At 48.9% G+C, this 20,108-nt stretch overlaps 1 protein-coding gene across 11 annotated transcripts in view; it reads right to left on the bottom strand.

Annotated features, from left to right (window-relative positions):
* Positions 1–6,772: 6,772 nt before the first annotated feature.
* The window catches only part of HERC2 (HECT and RLD domain containing E3 ubiquitin protein ligase 2), a 236,909-nt gene continuing 223,573 nt past the window's right edge, over positions 6,773–20,108 (bottom strand). For all 11 annotated transcript variants that reach the window (XM_087428800.1, XM_087428792.1, XM_087428797.1 and 8 more), the window contains 9 exons: positions 19,248–19,445; positions 16,723–16,806; positions 12,586–12,727; positions 12,239–12,433; positions 11,452–11,564; positions 10,587–10,777; positions 9,206–9,311; positions 8,632–8,844; positions 6,773–7,506 (listed from right to left, as the gene is read on the bottom strand). In XM_087428800.1, coding sequence (XP_087284926.1) covers positions 7,234–7,506; positions 8,632–8,844; positions 9,206–9,311; positions 10,587–10,777; positions 11,452–11,564; positions 12,239–12,433; positions 12,586–12,727; positions 16,723–16,806; positions 19,248–19,445 — 1,515 coding nt within the window. In that variant the 3' untranslated portion in view covers positions 6,773–7,233. The remainder of the gene's footprint in view (positions 7,507–8,631; positions 8,845–9,205; positions 9,312–10,586; positions 10,778–11,451; positions 11,565–12,238; positions 12,434–12,585; positions 12,728–16,722; positions 16,807–19,247; positions 19,446–20,108) is intronic.

Genomic DNA, 20,108 nt, shown 5'->3' with positions numbered 1-20,108 from the left:
TCTACTGCTGTAACAATCCCCTCCTCAAGTTTAGTGACAAAAATAGCGACCATATATCATGCCCTAGGTTCTGTGGGTCTGGAATTTGGAAAGGCACAATGGAAACGGCTAATCTGCACCCCCAAGACAGTCATAGTGGCACGAAGGCTGGAAGAGACTTGAGTCTGGGGGCTGGAAGCATCTGGAGGTGCACTCCCTTACTTCTGGAGTGGGTCTGCTGGCCCCACCACATAGCCTCTGCCCTGACTCTTGGACTTCCTCACAACATGGTGGCTGGGGCCCAAGAGATAGGAGTGGAAGCCACCAGTTCCTTGAGACCTGAACCCAGGACTGGCAGGTGTCAGTTCTGCCATATCCCATTAACCAAGCAGTCACAGAGGCCAGGTTCAAGGGGAAGGAGACAGCCCCCAATTCTTGATGGGAAGAATGTCAAAGAACGTTAGAGCCATGTTTTACATCACCACAGATTTCACCCAGCCAAGGATGCAGCAAATGAACAATGAAGGCATGATGCAAGCAATGGGAGGATTTCTGGACTTAAATTACACACTTTTCAGGCATTTTAAAATATAATAATCTGCGGAGCAACAGGAACTCTCATTCAGTGCTGGTAGAAATGCAAAATGGTATAGCCACTTTGGAAGAAAATTTGGCAGTTTCTTACAAAACTAAACATACTCTAACCATACCATCCAGCAATTTCACTCCTGGTATTTACCCAAAGGAGTTCAAAACACATTCATACAAAAACCTGTACATGAATGTTTATAGCAGCTTTATTCATAATTGCTAAAACCTTGAAGCAACCAAGACGTTCTTCAGTAGACATAAACTATCATACATCTAGACAGTGGAATATGATTCAGCACTAAAAAGAAATAAGCTATCAAGCCATGAAGAGACATGGAGGAAACTTAAAGGCATTGCTACAGTGAAAGAAGCCAATCTGAAAAGGCTACATACTATATAATTCTGTTACTGAACACAAACACAGGTTCTTTTACCTGCCACACAAGAGGGGCCAAAAATAAAAAAAAAAAAACTGGAACGCCAGGCTTATGGCAAGGAAAAGGGCTTTTATTATCAAAAGGGAGCCAGATGAGGAGATGGGAGCTAAAACTCAGATCCACCTCCTGGAAGGGAAAAAAGATAGGGGTTTTTATTTGGGGTTTTAGGTAGGGGAAGGGGAGCATATGGCCTCGCTGGTTGGTGCCCTCCCACCAGCCTGTGTTTGGCCTTGTGAGGCTGCTTGCAGGGAGGGGGATGGCAAGATAACGGAATCTGCAGGTGAGTATCCTTGGTTATCTGCCTCTGAGATGGTTGGTAGATTCTGGCACCAGGAAGCCAAGGAGTTGGGGTCTGGGAAGCTTCATTTTCTTGATAGTCTCTCTCAGTTTCCCTGTAATAAACTTCAAGGACCCGTAATTAGCAAAACCTTTAGTATGAGCCCAGCCTGAGGCCACCTGGGCTTTAATAATCTGTAACTTCTATTTTCCTAGTGAAGCTCAGGGATACAAAGGTTAAAGAAACCAACAGTTACATATGAATGTAACTAAAGAAGCTTGGAAAGGGGATGGGTGCTTTTGGTTTTAACTCCATATATGCTGGGTGTAATGTAGGGGAATCGACATCAGGGCTGGTATCAATTCCAACTGTATGACATTCTGGAAAAGGCAAAACTATGGAGACAGTAAAAAGATCAGGGGTTTTGGGGAGGGAGGGAGGAATGGAAAGACAGACCACAGAGGATTTTTACCACAGTGAAACTATTCTATGTGATACTACAATGAAATATGTGTCATTATATGCTTGTCCAAACCCATAGAACGCACATCACTGAGAGAGCCCTAATGTTAACTATGTACTTTGGGTGATAATGATGAGTCCATGTAGGTTCATAAATTGTAACAAATGTAGCACTGTGGTGGGCGATGTAGATAATGGGGGAGGCTCTGCATGAGTGGGAGCAGGGGGTATATGGGAAATCTGTGTACCTTCTGCTCCATTTTGCTGTGAATCTAAAATTGTTCTAATAAATTTATTTTTTTTTAATGTAATAAGCTAGAGGAAAATTCATTGGGTAGAATCATCAGAGGAAAGTCTCTTTAGCGTATGGGGGGGTGAAACCTTTGAAAAGCGGCTGGAGTGGGGCCCACCTGCCTGGGCTCCCTGCGACTGGCACGACGGGCCTGCCCCTCACACCCCTCACCCTGGCGGAGTGTCCTGAGGCTCAGGCCAGCATTAGGTCGAGCCCACTCCAGCCAGGGAGAGAGAAGAGGCCTAGTCCCAAGGCTGGGACACACAACGCCCAGCGTCCCTGCATCTGCGGGCTCCGCTCCGTCCGACGTGTCAGCTGCAGATTTCCCAGTAGCCCGGACTGAGACTGGGGGTCACTGCTTCGAGAAATCGTCGTCCCTCCGAGGGGCTCTTTCCATCGGAGCCGGCTGAAGGACGGGTGACAGCACGGCCCGGGAGCCCCGGCTTCCATGGGCGCGCGTGCGCGCAGCGAGCGCAGAGCTGGGCTGCGACCCGGCAGTCCCTCACAAGGAACCTCCCCAGAGACAACGGTGACGCCAAATGCCTGTGGCCCCCACGACAATGACAGCAGAGCAAGCGCAGGAGGCCAAGGACGACTGTCGGCCGGTGGCAGAGTTTAGGGTGTGTGGCGCGCGTCGCTGCAGCAGAGCCCGCCGTCCGCGAGCCTCAGCGCCGCCGCAGCGCGGCCCAGTGGCCTCGCCCCCCACGCTCTCTCCCTGCAGAGCCGAGGGGCCCGCGGGCGCAGGTCGCCGCGCCGCAGAGACGGGTCAAGACAGACGGCGGAGCCCGCAGCTAGGGAGGAGGGCCCCGCCAGACGTGCCCTGTGCCTTCCGGGCAGGGTCCGGGCTACCCCCGGGCGAGGTGGGATAACGGGGCGCTGCCGCGCGGAGGTCTCAGGGGCCCCCACGTTCTGGACCCCCTTCCTACCCGCGAAGGGGGACTCCCCGCGGGCGGCCCGCCGTCGGAAGGACCTGGGGCTAACACGGGACAGGAGTGGTGACGCCTCGGCGCCCTGTCCCTGCGGTCCTGGCGACTGCACGAGCCCAGCCGCCCGCCCGCCCCGCTGCCCTGGCAGGGACCCCTGTAGGCGCCGCGCCCGCGACTCGCGCCGGGATTTGCGCCCTTCTCAGGCCGGGTTCTCGCGCCCACCGGGATTTGCAGGAGACGGGCCCCCGCAGGGATTCTTGCTGTAAAGTTAATCTTCCTACAAAACAATGGGTGCTTAATCGGGGTTGGTGGTGCTCACGCCAGAGCTGCACAGAAATTAGACGACCCCCCACCCGCAGAACACCCCCACAGGACCCGGCAGGAGGGGCCCAGCCCGGCGCCGCGGCCACGTGCGAACTGCGCGGCGTGTGAAAGCCCAGGCCCGGAGCCGCTCTGGGGCTCCAAGAGCCCGTCTGCGCCGCTAACTTAATTCAGAGCAACTCAAAGCGGATTTCACAATGAACCATGACATTTCAAAAGGAATGTCATAGCTCAGACTTCTGCCTTCTCTTCAACTGCCCCCAAATGCAAGTATCTTGGCTGGTTTTGCAAGTCAAGACGCTTCACACGTGCATGGATTTAGGAAGCTCTCTCTGGTGTTCCCAGATTTCTAGTTAACCCTGAGGTTTCCACTTAACAACCTCAGAAGCCAGTGGTCACCGTGAGGCCGGGCAGTATTCCATGCTGATGAAAGTGGACCATCTACAGTACAATGTGTAGTTGAACACCTGTCCGCAGGGTACAGCCTCCACGCGCTCTCCTGCTCAAACAGCCACTGGGGCGGGTGCTGCCATTTGTAGATGATGAGATACGGCTTCCAGAAGTGCACCTGCCAGAGCTGGGCCCATCGTCCAGCGACAACACAGAGCCAGTGGCCAATTCTGAGGTCCTGCATCAAGGGTGGAGCAGGGGCCACCCCCTTGGCATCCACCGTACTGCTCCACACTCACCTGGGCGCAGGGTGGGACGTGCACCAGGATGCTGATCCCGGGACTGGAGCTTGTCCTTGGGCTTGGAAGGACAGAGTGCCAATGGAGAAACCGCAGAGCAAGGTGACGGCCACGTGGCTGTGAACAAATGTGAGCAGGGTGGCTGTGCAAGGGCAGGCAGGGAGGAGCAGAGATAGGAGAGGCCAGCGGCCCCTTGACCAAGCACTGGGGAAGGGAGGTTATCAGGCCTGGAGGGACAATATTGGGGACTGTCTCTGCTGAGAAAACCAGGATGAATTTGTCAGGGACTCTAAGGGTCAACACGGCTGTCGGATACCATATGAAGTTCTTGTAAATCTAAGCAGATTGCAGCTTCATACACATTATAAGTGCACATCCACCACTTTTATTGGTAGAAAAACAAACATGATGCATCACACCATCTTATTGCCTCAGACAGGATTAATCCATGATTCAAAATGTTGGTGGAAACTGCCAACAAAATCAAGGAGCCTTTATCAGTGTGACTGATGAGTTCCATTCCTAGCACGGATGAGCCTGCCTTCCCCAGTTTACCTTTCCATAGTTTCTGCTGCACAAGTTTCAATCTGCCAAAATAAACTATAACTTTAGGCTTCATAAATTGGATGAGAATAAAAAATTGAAGATGACATGTAACTGTCCTAGAGATTTGTCTTGGGCAAAAATGAAGAAACTGTTACTATGAAAATCAAAGTGCCTCCTCTTTTTTTTCTTGAGTGTGAGTGGAGTAGTATAAGAGGATGTAGATAATCCTCCAGTATTCTTGAAGTTAAAAAAAAAAAGTGCTCATAACGAGTATATCTTAGGCAATTGCTTGTGAACAGTGCAAAAACAGTAGAGACAAGCTGGCCTGGTGGAAGGCACGGTTGTCCCACGTTGGCACCTCCCTAGACCACATCACCAGTCGAGAATTTGCGGGTCCTCCCTCTGGAGGGGCAATTTTAGTCTCGACTCCTTTTCACTTTTTTTTTTTATAATTTTACTTATTTTTTCCCCCAAAGCCCCAGTAGATAGTTGTATGTCATAGCTGCACATCCTTCTAGTTGCTGCATGTGGGACGCAGCCTCAGCATGGCCGGAGAAGCGGTGCGTCAGTGAGTGCCCGGAATCCGAACCCGTGCCGCCAGCAGTGGAGCGCACCCACTTAACCACTAAGCCACGGGGCCGGCCCCCTTTTCACTCTTAAAAGCTCTTTGGAATCCTCAATAATTTTTATCTGAGTTAATCTATCAATAGTTAACATATTGCAAATTAAAATGGAAAGGTTTTAAAATATTTATTCCCTTTAAAATGAAAACAAACCCATTACTTATTAACATACTATTTTTGAAAAATTATTTTCTAAAACAAAAAACTTTAGTGAGAATAATAGCATTAACATTCTTACCAATCTTTTTACTATCTGGATTAAGAGAAGACAGCTGGATTCTCATTTCTGCTTCTGCAGTCCACATATCGCAACGTGTTTTGGCTGAAGGATATGAAGAAGGTCTGGCCTCGTGCAGATAGGTAGTTGGAGAAGGGAGGACCGCATGGACACCGTGAAAGGGATTTGGGAACCCCAGGGATCTGCAAACAGGACTTTGAGAACCGCTGTTCTAGAGACAGAATACATCTGCCAGCCCATTGATTTTGGGGTTGGCCACATGCAGAACATAGGTGGAGGTGATGGTGTAGTTCTGAGCATGGCCCTGTTTTCACTTGCTCTCTTGCCCTGGACAGTCAGAGAGGCATGCGAAGCAGAGCCCTACCTAACCTGTTGTCGAGAGCCATGCAGCCAAGACCAGCCAGCCCAGAGGCATGAGAGAAAGAAATGCTGCTTCTTGATGCCACTGACTTTGGCGGTAGTATGTTGTGCAGCAAAAACTGACTGACAAGAAGAGGGTAAAACACCTCACAGCTTATGGAAATTTTGAGCCAAGTTGAAAAAAAGGCTAATCTGGGCATTCACCAATTTGGTCATGGATAAATTCCCAGAAGAAACTTCCTCTCTTTGGATCTTCTAATGTGAAATATTGTATCCCTGAATAAAGAAACAGTCTCCTAACATGAAATACCCAACTTTTGTCTCCGTGTGTACCGTTTACCTCAAGTTCTAGTGCACTAGACCTGTTAGCCAGTTTTCCTACCCTAGTCTCAGTCCTTCCCTTTGCAGAGAGCCTGCCATACACACGACCCTAGAACAAGCAGCTCGTATCCTGCCCCATGGCTAACTGCATCAGAACACCCCTGACCCCAGGCCAATGGGACAGGAACCAAGACTGCACAGACAGACAGGGATGAGGGAAAGGGGAAGGGACCCTGAAGGCTCCCCTTGAACCTCTCCATTCTCCTGATGACCACTCCTTCATCACTGGACTGAGTTTGGTTTTTGTAACCAAAAAAGTCTAACTAGACTGGAATGGCTTTAACTAATGTATCAAAGACTAGTTTACTTTGGGTTGTAGCACATCCACCAGTGCCAGTCTGACCAGATAAGAAAGTTCAGCTTACAATTTTGTGACAGATGTTTTATTTATAGGGAATTAAAATGTAGGCATATACATGACACAAACATTATATACAGTATACTTTCCATGACAGAAGTTATGACACTGCTCACAGAAAGGCCTCAATTCAAGTTACATACTGCATATGCTACAATGTGCACCGGGGGAAGAGGGAGACCAATGGCCTTTTTGTTTTGTTTTGGTTTAAATAACCTCTGGATGCATTCAAGTAATACTGATCATTTAATGTTCAAAAAACTTTTAATAAACAAATTCAGAGTAAAATTAATTGAAATATTTATAATATGATTTAATTGTCACACAGTATTTCCAATGTACAATCAAGACAATGCACAACACTAGAAAGGAAAAAAAACAATCTATTGCACCCACTAGTAAAAAGCCTTTTTATTCATTTTTGGGACGCTGCAATTCAGTATTTATATAAACATTTACACACTTTAGTAAACACAGAAGTCCTACATGTAATGCAGCATTATGGGTGAGAAAACCCTTTTAAGTCTCAAAAATAAATGTCAGTGTCCACATAGTGCCCATGTCAAGGCTGATTCCCCATCATTATTCCATTCATTATTCCCATCACGAGCAACCACAGTCTCTCTGCCCGCCCCCCAGAAATCTAGAGGACTGTATTCTCATCAGACACACCAGACTGCCCACACTCAAAACCGCAGTGCTCTCCTCCTGCTCAGCCTTGTGGTGTCTTGCAATGGATGGCATTTCTCCATCTCAGTGTCCTGTTAAATAATCCTGCGTAGAGTCTGAAGCAAATGAATCCACATCCTCATTCTCCGAGTCATCGCTGCTGTCATCGGCGGCTGGCTCTCCCGTGAGGGCTATTCGAGCATAGTCATCTGTGTCTATCGATTTGCAGAAGTGGATGGCATATTTCAGTTTCTCCTCCAGCACCTGCTTACAGGAATACCTGGGCAACTTCAGCAAAAAGAAGCAGGTGTAGGATTCAGGAAGGAAGTGGTCAGGAGGGTTGTATTTATCCAACACCTGTTGATGAAAAATATTAAATAATCAGAGACTATGTACCAGGAAAGGAAAAACTGCAAATCTATTTCATTATGTTCATTAGACTCTTGACTCTCACAAAAATCATCATATTTTTGGCTAAGAATAATAAAATATCAGGAAACATATAATCTAGCCAATTTTAGAAAGCAGCAGCTCATTAATGCCTAGCACTTGTAGTAAAAAATAGCAGTTGGTTACTGTGACAATTACTTTTTATAAATCAACGCCGTGAAGAGGGTCAGATGGCTCCATCCACCCTCAGTCGACACAGGTGGGACCCCAGCCTGGTGGGCACAGGCCTGGCTCAGCACTCCCCACATGGGGAAGCTCTCTGTAAATCCATCAGCCCACCTGCAACCACTACAGATTAAGATACTAGGAAGCCAGCAAGAACTGTGGGAAAAAACCAGGAATTACCTACCTTTTGACAGAAAAACTATATGTGCTCTCAAAGATCTCCCTGAGAGATGGCTACTTTTGTAACTCTGGCTACAGACACAGGTCAGGCTGCCCTTGGGACAAGGAGCCCGTCCCTGCATCCTTCCAGGCATGCAAGGAGAGTGGACGTCCCACCCCTCCGAGGAAGCCTCCCACCCCCATGGTATTGCTACCAGGAAAGTCACACCTGAGGGTCTCGAGGGGGCAGAGGGGTCAGGTCATTTCACCTCAGTGACCCGGCAAGACAGAGACTATTTCTGACCATGGGACCATAGAGTTAGAACTCAAGGCAAAACGCCTGCTCTGACTCTGATGAGCACTCTGATTTTTCTCAGTAAGCAGCATTACTTAGTGATTCACCTAACCTGAGCAGGGAATCAAACAAATGCTTTAAATGATGTGTGTGCTCAAAATCTAGAACACACTGACATAATAGCAGTATATTCTGGTGGTGGCCAGATAAATTTTTTAAAAGTAGGTACCGGTACCCAAGACCTGTTATAAAATTCTGAGCTATCAAATCAAAGAAGTTGGGTGTTTTTCAGTTTTGTTTCCAGGGAGAAGGAAAACCACATAACACAAGAGACCAATTTTCCAATCTGCTGCAGGATTGTGTGCGAGGATCACGCCCCCTCAGCTGACACCCAAGTCGTGCAGGAGCCACACCTGGATGACAAAGTCTCTGCCCCGGAAGTCGGCGATGGTCCTGGGCAGCCTCGTCCGGCCCCACACAAAGCGAAGGAAGAGGGAGCGCTCTGTATTGGAGAAGGACTCCATCACCTCCCAGAACCACTGGATCAGGGATGCAGAAGGCTCGATCCCTTTGTACGTTGCCACTGACTTCAAAAGATGCAGAGGGATATCTGGGCTGCCACACACCTGTGGAGGGACACAGTCAGGGTGGGCCGACGCTTAAGACTCTTCACTGCAGCAAAGAATCAATCACTCTTTCTACCAAGGCCTGTTTGGGGAGGGGTGGGTGTGGGAGGCAAGAGAAGACAGGTGCGAGGACAGGTCCTGCATGACCTCGACCCTGTGGCCCACCCTTGTGTGGGGTGGGGGCTGTGAGGGAGGGAGGCAGGGTACCCTTGTTTCCCAAGCATGTTTTCACTTCATTCAACAGGTATAAGCATATCTCAGATTTCCAAAATTTAACTGAGAGGTTAACTAGTGGCACTGATTTCATAGGTCACCATGCAAAAGGAAGTCCCAGGGAGGCAGCTTGTGGGGATTGGCATACCATCGTCTCTAGTTCGTATCCAGTGAACAGAGAAAGAAGGGGGACAGGCACGACTCGGGCCATCCCCTCCCGAACGGCAGCCACCTGCTCATCAAATTCATGGAGTCTGAAAGATAAAACTCACTTTGCATTTCTATCTTTGGTGAGGTAGATCTTTTTTTTTTTTTTTTTTGAGGAAGATCAGCCCTCAGCTAACATCCGTGCTAATCCTTTTTTTACTGAGGAAGACCGGCTCTGAGCTAACATCCATTGCCAATCCTCCTCCTTTTCTTTTCTCCCCAAAGCCCCCCAGTAGACAGTTGTACGTCATAGTTGCACATCCTTCTAGTTGCTGTATGTGGGACTCGGCCTCAGCATGGCCAGAGAAGCGGTGCGTTGGTGCGCGCCCGGGATTTGAACTCGGGCCGCCAGTAGCGGAGCGCGCACACTTAACCGCCAAGCCACGGGGCCGGCCCCTGGTGAGGTAGATCTTGCTCTGCTCATACCAAGCCTTACCATACAGATGACCAAGACGTGTGCTTTACAGACACAGCATTACAGAGCTTGTCACACGAGGAGTTCATCTCGACTGGCACATAGAAGATAACCTCAAAAACTACCTGCGGCTCTACACACTCCAAGGCACAATTCTCCACATTTCCTTCCTTCCCAGGAAGGAGCCAGAATTAGACACCCAGACTCAGAGAACCAGGCCCCTCAACACCCACAGTACGGACCCTCTGGAAGCAGATGCTGTGTTCAGGGCCCTCATGACTGGCGAGTTGGGGCACAAGGCAGAAACAGACACAGGGGACAGCATAGCACAGGATGCCTGCCAGGACCACCTTCAACCAGAGCCCAGCAAGCAAAGGCCACTCGATGTGCATGGCCTCGTCCCAACACCCAGCGAGGTGCTTCTGGAGGATGAGGCCCCCGAGGACCACACCATGTGGACTTGGGACTTTGGGCACAGGCAGCGATGAGCAGAAGTTATGGGTGTTGGTGCTGACCTGTCATGCAGCAACAACACCTGAATGCCGGCTGAGGGCCATGTCGGGGGCAGAGATGGCCCAGACATAGTCCTGCCTCAGGAGAGGTGACAGAGCACAGAGGGGCATACATAGGCCACGTGACCTCTGCTGGGACAGTCTCCAAAATGGAGAATTCTATTCACCTCAGTATTCTAGTCAGAGCCAGGTATCTCAAGTGACAATAATAAGTACTCTGACCCTGATCACAAAATAAGTTTTGATGACCACAGATCAGCAGTAGTTGGAGCCAAAACTATTATCATTTTACTATATATGACACTTCTAAAAGAACACAGCCATCCAAGCGAACCATTTTCTGCTATTTTTGCTATTTGTTCAGTCAAAACAATGGAGGGCAGATGACCACGCACCTGTAGTTTATTGCCAGCCGGACGTACTCTGCACGGTTGTCCAGGGTGATGTGCGTGTACTTGGAGCTCAGCTGGATGTCCTGGCCGCTTGCACTTGGCACCGTGAAGGGCAGGCTCATGGCTTCAAACTCTTCCGAGGTGGCTTCATTGTCACGAATGTACATGAGCCCAGGGATAAAATCTTTATCGACCTTCGAAGGGGGAAAAGGGAGTCCATGTGTTGAGTCAGGTCTGTTCCTGCACCCCAGGCCCCAGCTCACACCCTGGTTGCTTAGCTGAGGGGCCTTGGTCTGCCTCAGGTGTGCTGCGAGGCTGTGAGTGCATTGCACATGCTGGGAAATAAAAGAGCAGCAACGAGGAAGTACTTCACTCAAGGAAGGAAGAAACTGTAATTCAAGGAAGTCCTTAAAATTAACCACCAAGAGAGCAACAGCCACTGATCAGAGACAGATTCCACCCTGCAGTCATGGCACTGAGGGAAAGGCAGCCACAGGGAGGGCAGGGTGCTGACAGTAGCCACCTGGGTCTCACCTTCCCCGAGAGCCTGAGCCACAGCCCAGCTGCCTGCAAGTTCAGCACCTTCACAGGGAAAATGGTGAGATTTCTTCCCTGACAAGACTGTGCAAGTTGCAAAGCAACACAAAAGAGATGATCTATCAACTTCTAGAAGCAAACTAGCCTTGTATCCACATGCCTTCTTTGCTACCAGAAGGTGGTCTGCGGCCAGCAACCTTATCACCCATGAGTGACGCAGGACCTCAGGACAGGCTGTGCCTCTTAACCAGACCCCAGGGGACCCCCCAAAGTGCTCTGTACCTGGCACACAAGGTGTCACATTTCCCCATCCCCTCCCTCCTATGGTTACCTCGCTGAGGTCTGCAATTGTCAGGTTCATCCCAGCCAGCTGCTTCCAGACAGGCTCAGCCAGGTTGAGGCTCAGGGGACTCCCAGTCCGGATGGCAATGCCCAGTAACACACCTGCTCGTTCAAGGCACAAGTGACAGGAGATACTTGAAATTGATGACAGAACATCTAGTTCATTCAACAACACAGTGGAGACTAGCTCTACCCTGGGGCCTCAGTGCCTTCTAAACCAACAGCACCCAAATTCATGGAGACTTAGGTCCATCCTTAACACATCTGTCCTCTTCTAAATTCATTGTTTCTTTTTGTTGCTACGGGCCAAGTTTCTAACTCTTCTACTCTTTCAACCAATAGGTGGTAAGACACACAGAGGCCAATCCTCATTCCTCTGATGGCAAAGCAAACAACCGGAACTTCTCAAGGAGGCGGCACGGTGCCTGGAGAGGTGCAGGCAGTGCCAGGAGTGCATGGTACAGATTCTTAATGGAATAGGAGGGAGGGGCTGGCTGACCACCAAAACCCCCTCAGGTCCGATCCCAAGTTTCAGATACACTGAAGAGGCAGAAACACGGTATTTCAGATCCTCTGAGTGCCAAAGCACCTTTTGGTCCTTAGCACACAGCTGCTGACAGTAGGGCTCTGCTCATCCCTGCTGCTACACACTGAAAAAGCTAAAAGCAGATATTCAAAATATCTACCACCACTCCCAAGACAGAGTAGGCATTAAGCTAACTGAAGGTGCACACGGCTGCATAACTACAGCATCATGCCCATGCAAGAAGGCCCACCAAGGAAGCGGAACATGTTGGTGTGCACGGGCGCCCTGGCGGCCGGGCTGAACAGGTAGCAGTCACGGTTGGCCCCCGACTCGTCTCTCCCGTTGGGTGTCACGATCAGAAGGGGGGTGAGTCCATTCTGCAGCTCTTCACAGATCTCAGCTATGGACTCGCTGTAGCCACCACCACAGTCATCCACAGATTCACCTTGAGGGAAAGGAAAGTCAGCAACTCACCGTCGCCCCAACACAGCCCCGGGGGAGGCCACCGAGTGGGCTTCCCAGCTTTCCCTGCACTGCTCATCACACCACTGTGCAGGACCATCGTACCACAGGCCCTCCAGTGCACAAAACTCTCACCCACAAACTTGACTTTCCAGACGCGGTGAGGGAGGAGGAGGCTGTCAGGACTGAAGGAGCTCATCTTTGCACACATCTGCCCAAAGACAGACTTGGTGCCGTCAGGGCCCGCCAGGCCGCCTTTACTCCTCGAACGTTTGACCTGGAGAGGGAAGACAGAAATCTGAAACAGCGGACACAGCAGAAGCATACAGCTGCCATCTCCAGCAGCTGACTGGCCTGGGACACCTGCGCCAACGCCAAACCTGGGGCCGCTCGCCCCTCTATTCCCCTTGACTCTCCCTCTTGGTCACCAGGTGAGAGTTCAGCCAGCATGCTGTTGCAGGACTTGGAGAGCTGTTGTGAGTGCAGCCTACAGACAGCAAGCAGCACTTAGGCGTGTGGTATCACCCCTACAACTTTGTACCTCTGCGAGCACCAGGCAAAACAAAGCAAAACCCAGGGGACACGCCTGTGCAAGGGTGATGGCTTCTAGACTACACACACCTCTTCCTCCACCATGACTCCTCTTCTGGGATTAACTCATGTTCCTCACTTCCTGCACCCGAAGCCTCTGAGAACCTCAAAGACCCACCTCCATCTCCTTCACCCTCACTTGATGCCACATGTTCACTTGCTCGGGACTCACACACAGGATACCCACCAGATGGCTGTGCTGATGGAAGCTCTAAACACGCGAGGCCAGGCCCTGGCTCACCTGCACATATCCAGCAGGTCACCAGTGACAGCACAGCACCCCTCAGGACTGGTGGTGTCTAAGCAAACACACCCTTGAGAAATCACAGACCACAGTGATAACCCTGATCAGCCACGTGGTCAGTAACTGCAACCTGGTTCATCCTCACGCTTTATCACCCTAACCCCTGCCAACCACTTCACCACATCACCCCGGCCTCCACGAATGAGATGCCAGGAACTCCAAAAGTGGCCCTCCTAGCAGACTATCAGCACTCGGAGATTCACCCCAAATGGCTCTGAGACCTAACCCAGATGCACTTGGCCGGAACAGAACCTTCCTTCCCTCACTCACCTGCACGGATCCTACTCCAACCCTCAGGGTCACTGCATCTTCCCCAAGCATGATCACTTTTCCTATCTGTTATTTCTCATCCTAAGCTAAGATTTCTGAACCGATCAGACCAAGGGTCCTCAAGGCCCTCACTCAGTGTGGACTCAGTAACCCTACAGCTTTGCAACCTAGGCTGTGTTTCAGAATCACCTGGGAAGCTCAGTCTGAAATGATGACAAAAAGAGAAGTTAAGGAAAAAATGATCATGAGAATGTGCTTTTATATTTTTTTTGCTGAGGAAAATTCGCCCTGAGCTAACATCTGTTGCCAATCTTCTTCTTTTTTTGCTTGAAGAGGATTAGTCCTGAGCTAACTAACATCTGTGCCAGTCTTCCTCTATTTTGTATGTGGGCCACCGCCACAGCATGGCTGACAAGTGGTGTAGGTCTACACCCAGGATCTGAGCCTGCGAACCTGGGCTGCTGAAGCAGAGCATGCCAAACTTAACCACTACACCATGGGGCCGGCCCCAAGAATGTTCTTTTATATTGACTCCTTTGGCTAAACTCCCACCATCCTTAACTTCTTAATGAGTTCTTGGTTCGGGTTAAACAGCTAATTCTCTTACTGCACCAATTACCATACTCAAGACTAAAAGTATAAGAAGAGTGACAATAATAATAATAGTTTCCTGAGCAATGAATTTTTCTGTGTGCCACACATTTGGCTGTATGTTCACAAGTGTCATTTCATTTAGACCTCACAGCAGCTGCTTAAGGCACCCAATACCTTGGAGGAAACTGAGCTATAGGAAGAGAGGGATGCGTCCATACGTGAGGGACGAGACACAGGCCTGCTTCCCAATCTGAATGGAGGTAACATCACCATTTACAACACCAGGTTCCAGAGACTGATGCTTCCGGCTTCTATGAAGGGACATGGCTATGTGAATAAAGCTATGACATTGCAAGGACAGGCACCTGTGTGCTGATGGTGGCTACTTTTGGACAGTAGGAATATAAGTAATTTTTTAAATTGTCTTTAATCTGAATTTTCAGAAATGAGCATGCATTAATTCTGTAATAAACTTAAAAATTTTTTAGGTACACTGATTTTCAGATCCTGTTACAAAACTCAATCAAATTCAAACAAACAAAGAAAACTCCTCCAGGAACATGGCCTGTGTTTTGGTGTCTCCAGAACACTTTCCATAGACAGTAGGAAAATATTCCCAAAGGAGAAGGCTGATACCAGGCATCCTGTAGGCATGGACGCCTAGGATCGGGCAGGGAAGAGGCACCTACACCACCTTTCTGGATCATCACTGGTATCTGCCTTCAACTTGGATTCACAGAATGTCCCACTCCCGCTCTGTTTTTGGCCAGAAAAATAATTCTATTTCCATCTTTGTCGAAGATCTTCCTAGCTTCAGGAGAGGGGTATGAAACTCTGAATGAAGGGACCTGGCTATGGTACCTGAGGGCCACCGGGTGTTAACAGAGCAGGCCCTCCGGACATCAATGTGCATCGCACACTGCCTTGAAAGTTGTCTATCTGCCTTTAAAAAAAATTTGTTTGTCCTACCCATTCTGTTCTTTCAAACATGTACTGAACACTTTCATAACACGAGGCCCTGTGCTGGGGAGGCAGAGATGGGAAGGAAGGAGGTACCCAGCACATGGTGACTGAGAAAGCTGAGGCGAGAGAAAGAAACAACAGGCCTCGTGTGGTTCCAGATCATCATGGCCCACCAATGCCCAAAGCCCCCAGACTTGAACTTTCAGGCTGCTGGCCCTGAGGAGGTGCCTGTGCACGGCTGGGGAAGGCAAATGATACAGGAACACCCAACTGTCTGCATTAGATGATCTGCAGCCATCAGCTTTCCTCACTTACAAGCTTTAGTATTTAAGACTCAATGCAGAGCAAACAAAAATGATCCTCCAAGGTGGGGAAATAAAAGCTTTTTTATGAACCTAATTAAACAGCCCATTTGTTTCTGGAATGGGCTGACTGACCTCCAGTTTGGCATTAACCACTGTGACGTCAGTGAAGGGACCACTTCCATCAGCGTGGTCACATGTTTTCTCCAATAAATGACAAGGGTTTGATGTCTTAATTCCAAATGCCCCCAAGTACATCTCTGGAAAGAGTTGGAGTCATGTAACCAACACCAGGGTAAAAATCATGTGTTAATACAAAGGTACAGAAACAAAGAATTTGTTCTTCATGGCACTGTTTCCGTTCCAAGAGGCGGGGCCAATTTCACTTGCATGCTAAATGTCAAGTGCCGCACAACATCAGTGCTGGGGTTCCTCTGGTTTTTAACTAATTTTTTTAACTGTAAGCTTATATACACTTGGCAGCAGTACAAATTCAGAGAAGGTCTACTTTCATTTCTTTGATTACTATCATGAGACAGTATTAATGATTCTGGCCTATTAAATTGGCAAAGTAAGCTACCAGAACCAGGGAGGGTGTGATGCTAGCAGGAACAGAGACTGTCACCACAGACAATTCCATGCATCAAGGGCCTCTGACCCGCCCCACTGCTCAGAACCTAACCCAAGGGGGCGACTGAAGGCACACCCATAGTCGGAGCTATGCCAAGCAGCCCTGCTGTATCCCAGAAAAGCAGGCATGGATTTCCAGCCCCAGCAGAAGAATCTGACAGAGAGAACAGGGGCACTGGTAAGCACAAACAATCCCACAGCCCCAGTGCACAAAACAGAGAGGTGCTTACAATGCATTAAGGGGAAAAAACAGCAAGTCACGAGAGAGTCATCCAGTTCAGGTTATTACAAACACACACATATCCCCAAATGTCTGCAGTAGTTACCACTATGTGGTGGAAATATGGGTCATTTTTACTTTTCCCTTTTTGCTCACCTGTATTTGTGCTTCTAGGTTATCTGATATAAGACTTTCTTTCTTCTGTTATAAAGAAAACAACTTACATAACCACATGGAAGCCTCAGCGCCACAGGCCATTGCACACAGGTGGTGCCTTGCTCTCTAAAGCATGGGCTAGGTGAAGGTCTGCGATGAGCATGCTTACCCCACTGCAAGGAAGAGACTTGCAACCACGCAAACATGACATCTAAGAACAGAGAACCACCTCCACTCATTACCTGGATTCGGTTCAACTCCACCACGGGCCCATGCTGGCGGTCTCGCACCATAGTGGCTTGTACTACTTTTCGGAAAGCTGCCTCCTAAAACGTGACAGACAGATAAAATTTAGAATCTGATAAAGTATTACCCATAGATAAATCATGTCATAAATTTATTTAAAACCTTCTATTCCTAAAAGTCATATTTTATTAAGAACAGGTAACTGCAAACTCTCTTTTTCAAGTTGTGAGACAGCCTTAGGGGAGCAGCCTGGCATTGATGCACAGACCCACCCAGGGGGGCTCAGCCAGCTGGCAGGGCAAGTGCTTGGCGGTGCTCTGGGCCTGCCTTCTGGAGGCAGGAGGAGCCCGGCTTGCGCTGCGCAAAGAGGAAGGAGGGCCAGAGCCTGGCGAGCACCTGCTCTGGCTCAGGTTTGGGCCAGGCTCTGTGGGTCGACTACAACACCAAAGCTTCCCAGCCAAACCGCAAGGCCACTAGTGGCAAGACAAGACGTTAAACACTAACTATGCCTCAGTGTCACTGTCCTGACAGAGATACCAACCACAAAGCAGCAGCAGGGCCGGGGAGAGGGCCAGGCCTGGGGTGGGGATGGGGAGACTGACGAGGGAGGGAACACGCACTGACAGAAACCTGGAATACCCAGGGTGAAGAAGGCGAGGAGAGGGAACGAGCCCAACATCACTCAGGGGGAAGCAGGCCCATTGTGCAGGTATGGAGCTGGGCACCAGGAGCATGTCACTGTACATGCATGAGGACGAAAAGAGGGAAGTGACTCAAGAGACACTCAAAGGAGGTGGAATCAGTGGGAGTCCCAGGTCTCTGCCAAGTTGACGACCGTGCCTTCTTCTGGAGAAAGGGTGGCTGTGGGGGCACAAGGACCCACAGCAGGGTCTGGCCTCCTCTCCCAGGTCACAGCCTGAGAACTCCAAACCCTAAAAGCTGGAAGGCGAGGGCCCAGGCAACCTGAGGACATGGCCCCAGAGGTACGAGAAGATCAAGTGAGGATATCACAGAGCTGCACCCATCGCCATGCACCCCTGTACACCAACCAGCTAATTCTGCCCTCCACGCTGCCTGATCTCTGCTTTCCAGACTGCTCAGCGCACAGCCGAGGGCAGCTCTTCCTCCACGGGAGCATGCGTATCCCTTCTCCTCCTGTGGTGCTCTCTCTCTTCTGTGCTCTGAAGTCACTCCCTCCCCAAACTTTCCAGCAGAGGCGATCCTTTCTGACCCATCACCAGAAGAGAGGCTGGCTACGCATTCCCTGCTGCTGAAGGTGCCCTCTGGACTCCCTCAGCACTCCTGCCGCTGCACTCCTGTGCTCACAGCCTGCAGGACACTCACAAAGTGTGTGTGGGACACACCCTGCCTCTCACTTTGCTTTCTCCTCACGAGGAAAGGCTTTTTTCCCTTCACTGCTTGGTATCACCTCCACTTTAAAGGAGAAAAAAAATGGTGGAAATAGTCAAATTTGCTACTTTTTATTATTGAAATATGTCTGAAGTTTCATATAAATTTTACCTGCCTGCAATTTTTTCCTACTCCAGATCACCAGAGAGATCTAATGTTTACCACAATCCTTATCACTGTCCAAGTGTCTCTAACCACACATGAAAATAAAATGTGTGCACCAGTCTCCTTCAGCTAGGTGGAAACAAAGCCAATCCTAAAAGAAATCTGTTTGGACAGGACTCCAAAACATCTAAATTTATTATCATTAAGAACAGACCATAATCTTGGATAACAAAATATATCATAGAATCACAGACTCTTCAGAATTAGGACTCTTCAATCTGACCTGTATACCTTTGTTCCTGACACAAATATTCCCCCTACCATACAATGACTGAGCCTCTTCTGGAACATCTTGTCAAGCTGCTTGCCAGAAACTTCATGACTTCCAGTAAGGGGAAACCCCCAACTCCTGAATCAGGCATTCCATTTCTGGAAAACTCAAATTATTATAAATGTCAATGGGTCAAAATCTGTCCAGTGACTTTCCAACGCCTTCATTCATGATTCTATTCATGGCCTGTTAAATTATCCTTTGACTAGGAATCTCCACATATCCTGGTGCAGAACTATCTAAGCCATCTGTAACTTCTGGCACCCTCTGCTGGACATCCCTGGGGAAGAAATTATCCATTATTTTTCCTTCCTGCTGCCAGTGGGGATTTGCCCTAAGCCTCAAGGCCAGGCAAGCAGAGAGCACTGCAAGAAGAGAGGCTTCGTTTTACAGCCCACTCCACCCTTTTGGGGAGGTGGAGACAGAGGTTATAACAGGGAAATGCAGCACCACACTACTGACTGTTAATATAAGCTCCAAAAGAGGAGAGATTTTTGTCTGTTGGTCATTGCTGCATCCTAAGCATCCAGAATACAGCCCGGCACATAGCAGGCACCCAGTGAACGCTGGGTGAATGAGTTGTAGTCTATATATTCTCAGTTTAGGAATTTTTGTTGGATTACAATTTACTGAAGATACTAGCTTCACCTACAACAAAGACTGCTACAAGCATACCTTTCCCTGGGATATCAGAATTCCTCGTAGCGTGTCAAAACCCACAGAAGGCCCGAGTCCAGTTTCATCGAGAGAGCCCTCGAGGTCGAACATGGGGATGCAGGGGCAGAAGAGCTCTGAGATGTGATGTAGCAGCAGCAGCCGGTTCCGCAGTGCTATTATGGGGATTTCCTGCAAATGATTGTACTCCATGGGGACCTGAAACGTTGAAACTGCATTAAGTCAACTTAGGTGTCAAACGCCACAGATAAGCCACAGTTTTGTAGATGAATTCTGAAAATATTTTTTTCAAAAACAGAAAAGCATTCTGATCTCTGAGTTTGGTTTGAAAAATCTCGTTGTTTTTAAAATAATACTCTGGCCAGTTTGCTTGAGTCAAGTAACATAAACCAAGTTGAATGCTAAAAAAATTAGTCCATAGAAATATATTTACTCAGCCTACACTATCAGAATGGTTTTGTATGGTTTACAAGATTTTGAATGAAGGTGACACATTGATGTATACAGAATGTTGATTGGTGTGAATATTGAGATTCTTAAAAGTATCATTTTTAACATTACGGATCTGTATTATTTTCAACGGAACACCTCTGTAAATATATATTTTTTTTAAACTGAGCTTTTATTACAACTTCTTTTCTTTTCCTTTTTTTTTTTTGTGAGGAAGATCAGCCCTGAGCTAACATCTGCCAATCTTCCTCTTTTTTGCTGCGGAAGACTGGCCCTGGGCTAACATCCATGCCCATCTTCCTTCACTTTATATGGGACGCCGCCACAGCGTGGCCTGACAAGTGGTGCGTTGGTGCGCACCTGGGGTCCGAACCCCGGCCGCCAGCAGCAGAACGTGCGCGCTTAACCGTT

This window comes from Ceratotherium simum, chromosome 3, assembly GCF_057802395.1.
Source record: "Ceratotherium simum simum isolate JZ-2026a chromosome 3, ASM5780239v1, whole genome shotgun sequence".
Classification (NCBI taxonomy): domain Eukaryota; kingdom Metazoa; phylum Chordata; class Mammalia; order Perissodactyla; family Rhinocerotidae; genus Ceratotherium; species Ceratotherium simum.
The sequence above is the reverse complement of the archived record's forward strand: the minus strand, read 5'-3'. Positions and strand labels throughout refer to the sequence as shown.